The sequence below is a fragment of the Antrostomus carolinensis genome, unplaced genomic scaffold, assembly GCF_000700745.2.
Source record: "Antrostomus carolinensis isolate BGI_N321 unplaced genomic scaffold, ASM70074v2 scaffold12112, whole genome shotgun sequence".
Classification (NCBI taxonomy): Eukaryota; Metazoa; Chordata; class Aves; order Caprimulgiformes; family Caprimulgidae; genus Antrostomus; species Antrostomus carolinensis.
Window position 1 is genome coordinate 44,069 of NW_010300208.1, and position 4,446 is coordinate 48,514.

The 4,446-nt window shown below is 37.6% G+C and overlaps 1 protein-coding gene across 1 annotated transcript in view; it reads right to left on the bottom strand.

Moving 5' to 3' along the window:
- Positions 1-4,446, bottom strand: part of CUBN (cubilin) — a gene marked incomplete at its 5' end in the record, with an annotated part of 64,011 nt that overhangs the window by 39,552 nt on the left and 20,013 nt on the right. Inside the window, 3 exons of the mRNA XM_010163058.2 lie at positions 404-610; positions 1,576-1,747; positions 3,300-3,481. Of these exons, the coding sequence (XP_010161360.1) occupies positions 404-610; positions 1,576-1,747; positions 3,300-3,481 (561 nt within the window). The remainder of the gene's footprint in view (positions 1-403; positions 611-1,575; positions 1,748-3,299; positions 3,482-4,446) is intronic.

Consider the following 4,446-nt stretch of genomic DNA (forward strand, 5'->3'; position numbering starts at 1 on the left):
AGAGAACAGGCTGTGAACCAATTAAATAGTTTTGATGACTCCAGCTTCTTCTGACTGCCATCTTTCAAGGGAGATGAAGTGAAATTCGTATTGTCTCTTGTAAAGAGAGAGTCAGGTATGTATTGCAACCACCACAATTTATCCCCCCAAGATACCTATCCAGTTTTCAATTTTTTCCCCTGAAAGAAAGGGTGACCAAAGCCATGCATCCATTGCTCTGGTAGTGAAATCCCACTCCTAGTCTAGGAGGCAACATGGAAGGCTTGCATGTGAACACTCAAATCTTGCATGATCCTACAACAATCACTGTCTGAAAATATATATGAACAAGATTTGGCACAAACACATTTGCACAAACAGAATCTTGATGGGCTTTATCCATTCACTCGCTGAACATACCAACCTATTTGTAACTCTAGGTAGTCGTACTGGCAGTCCTGGTGATGTTCCAAGTGGAAATCCTCAAAAGACATATATATGGATGAATTAAAGTGGGAGGGGTTTTCAATGGTCCACTCACAGTTCAGGTTACTTGTGTAATTTTTTATGCCATCATAAGCAGGAGAAGAGAAATTCCCACCTGCATGTGTCATCAGGGTTCCACCACAAACTGCAGAACAAAATATAATTTATTTTAAAATAGTAATACTTCTTGTATGAAGATAAATCTTGCCCTTGTTTATTCAAATATGCTCATGTCAGCAAGAATATGTGCTGATTAGATCAAAACTTTGTCCATCTTCTCCCTTTTTTATAAGTTACTGCTGTGTATAAGAGAATTCTCTCCTAGTGTCCTGGAATTTATTGGCAAGTCTTTAAAAACACACATCTAAAGCAAAGAAACAACTATTGCACACAGTATCAAATGAAGTATTTCAGCAGTGCCATCAATACAAGCATTATTTAACATTTTTATAAAATCCCACTGCAGCTCCAGGTCAGTATTGCTCAGCCCTACCCATTACCTAACTCTAAACTCAAGGGAAGACGTTTCTGGAACATACCCTCAAAAGCAGTAAACTAATGCTACAGTAGGATGTTTGGGGGGGAGTTGGAAAATCAGGTTCAAAAGACACAAAACTGTAATAGTAAGCCTCTGCCAGCTGCCTCCTCTCTGGAGGCTGAGCTTGCAAAAGGAGGTTAGCTGCAGTCTTTCACAAGCTACAATAAATTAATTACCCCCCTAAGTAATAAGGAAGCACTGAATTATTCAATATGTCTATAGCACTATGATTTTTGGATCTTTTCATGGAATAAGGCCACTTCGGACCATCTCTTACTCAAGACTAAGTACAAAATGATAAATCAGTAGTAAGAGTAAGGACTGTGATCCATAACAGAAGATTGTTCTTTCCATCTGAAGTTTGATATAACAGGCACATGAAGTCCATAAGTCTCAGAGATTCTCAATTTTTTCAAGTTATTTCAACTAATTGAACATACATATGATGTAAGAGTGAAGAAAAGGTATCAGAGATTTATTATCTGTTCAGGTCATTTTTTGACATGTGTCAGTACTTTAGGTATGAAATGCCTCACCAAAGAACAACCACTTAATTCAAAACCACACACTACCTGCATCTTCACTAGATGTGTATGAGACACTGAAACCTCTGGTTGCACGGGACATATCTGTCACCAAAATGACTTTCATTGTGTTTCCAGATGATTTCACTTCAGTGCCTGGATTTACCTCACCACACAGCTTGGCTAGCCGAGGAGAGTTCGGTCTGAGGCCATTGTAAACCTGTTGAGTCAAAGTAAACTCTTATGAGTTCAAAATACAGTCTTATGAGCATCTCCTGTATCATTTAACAGTGCTTCACATCTTTAATACAAGGTTCATTTATGTCCCTCACAGCAGGTTAGTTCCCAAATCCACTCAGAACCTTGGAATGAACTTCCATTGTCTTGAGTCAATGAGGCTCTGAAGTAAAATATCAAAAATACCTTGTCTATTTTGGTGAAACACAACCATATGCCCTCTCTCTTTTTATTTTTTCTTTTTAAAAACAGAAATTTAAACAGTTTTATTGGGAAAAATACTGTATTTTAGCTCAATATTATCTTCAATAACTTAATAATGCCAGCTACTGATCATATTCATTGCATTTCAAATTATCATCTTTGTATTCTTCTTAAAGCCAACATCAGCTTTATAGAAATCTCCTCCAACATTACTGAGTGCTGGTGGGCATTTTTTATTAATTCAGGCATTTCACCTTTTGATGATCCAGAGGTATTTTGCTCAATTTCTTTCATACAGCCTTTAGCCTAGGAGTTAATTTCCTTCTTTCTACTAATAGCTCAGCAGTGCAAGCAAGGCAAAAATGATGTTTCCCACTGAGACTCGGACTATGTTAGAGTGTTGAAGGCACAAAAGCTGTCAGGACAGATCTTCCTTTAAGAGATTGTTACTTCATTAATTGATAAAAAGCCAGCTCCCCATGGTCTGTCTAAAGCATCTGTGAAGCAGGGAACAAGGGAAGCATCATCTACAAATCACAAGGGAGAGCTACTTGACTCCCTCACACTTGTGCATGGGCTAGCTTCTGATCGTACTGAAGCTAATTCCTGTGTTTGCACTGTTATTCTGAATGAATGGGAAACTAAACTAGACCTCCCATTCCTGCATTTCTTAGAGGAATCATATTTTTGAGGCATTTGTATATCTAACCAGGTCTGGTTCTATGTGCCAGGTTTGATTTTTTTTTTTTTCAGTAAAAAATCATAAATCTAAAATAAGCATTATAAAATATGCAGTATCTACCTTTCTGGAGATGAGGGTAATAAAGAGGTAGAATTTTCTGGGTTTTGCCTATCTTTCTTTCAGAATACACAAGGTCCAACCCAGTCGTAGTAATTTGTTGCAATCTCTGGCTTTCTCTCTTTCTTTTTATTTTTTTTTTTTAAACTGACAACAATAAGTTACAACAGCAGTAGCAACCTTCAAAGGCAAAATAGACCTGGAACTGACTGATGGACTTTGTGTGTACAGAAAAGAGACATTGAAAGCTTTCAAAAACCCCAGAGCTTTTTTCCATAATCAATAAAGAGCCAATTCCAATGATTTCTTCAAGTCCTCTGATCTGCCTGGACCACATTCTAAAACAAGCAGATGAGTTTAGACACTTTACAGAGCTAACTTTCTCTTATTATTCTGTTTTCCCTGGATAAAATTATGATTTGTCTTAAAACCAGATGTAAACCTATAAATTGTATTTTGGCTCTATTACATCCACTAATGCTCCATAAAGGGATTAGGAAGATCATTTTCTGCCTTCATGCCCAATACTCACAGCCACATAATCTGATGAGCACCTCCAGTGTTCTTCAGTTTTCATATCATTAAAGGTTAGAGTCACACGTCGGCCTTCTTCCACTGTGATCCTCCATTCACACACTCGATTATGTGGGTATAGGTTGGGATAGTTGGGTGAAGTAAATGTTCCAACAGGGGCAGTCAAATCCCCACCACATTCTGAAATACCCCAGATATTGGGACACTTTTAGAGTAAAGCATTGCTTATAGAGTTATAGTAAAAAAATATTAATAACACAAGAAAAAGAGATCCTAAGAGGTTGATTTGATATGCCTATCCTGTCCACATGTTTGTCTAAACAGCTAAGTTCCTGCCAGTCTTTATCACTCAGCCATAAATATAGTTGAGTATTAATGGATCATAGTAGATCCTTTTAGTCTAATTATTAATATTCCCTTTTCTGAAGGGCTCATGCCAGGCTTTAGAAGCCTAAGTGACTCACAGGCTTTGATGTCAAGTGTACAAGCCTCTCACTGTGGCAGGACTGATGCATTTCTGCCTTTCAGATGATTGGGCAGTGAGTGGGTCATGACGAAGGATGTGTTTTTCCTCAGCTGGTTAACAGAGGTAGCAAAAAAGCTTTCAGGGATTTTAAGCAACACTTTTTCAGGACAATTATTTTGTGTTTTTCCTATCTTTGTTATGATTATCAAATTGTGCCTTGAGGAAAGAACATTAAAGGTCTTGGGTATAGAGTGCATTTTTCTTCTGAGACTAATGGTATAAATTTATCAGCTTACACTTGGCTTCCTTTTAAAATACTGAGATATAGTTTAATGGAGTGCAGTGGGAGATTTAGTGTCTTTCCTCACCCTCACAGACTCTTGCAGAATAGTTTAATGTGTGTATCCACTTGCATTAAATTTTTGCTAATATGGTTTCTCTTCTATGGTTGCATAACAGGGTCCTGGGAATGGAACAACATTCTTTTGGAGTTTGTTTCCCCTCTGTCTGCAGAAGCAGACATGAAGAATAAGGAAGCTTTCAGCTGAGCTTTTAAATGAGCTGGAAGGAGCTAAGAAGGGTTGGCAGATTTTTCAAGTTGACTACGGCAAAGAATTTCTTTAAAAGTAGCCATATTTTGGCATAAAAAGCAATTCACTACAAATGTGAAAGAGAACTG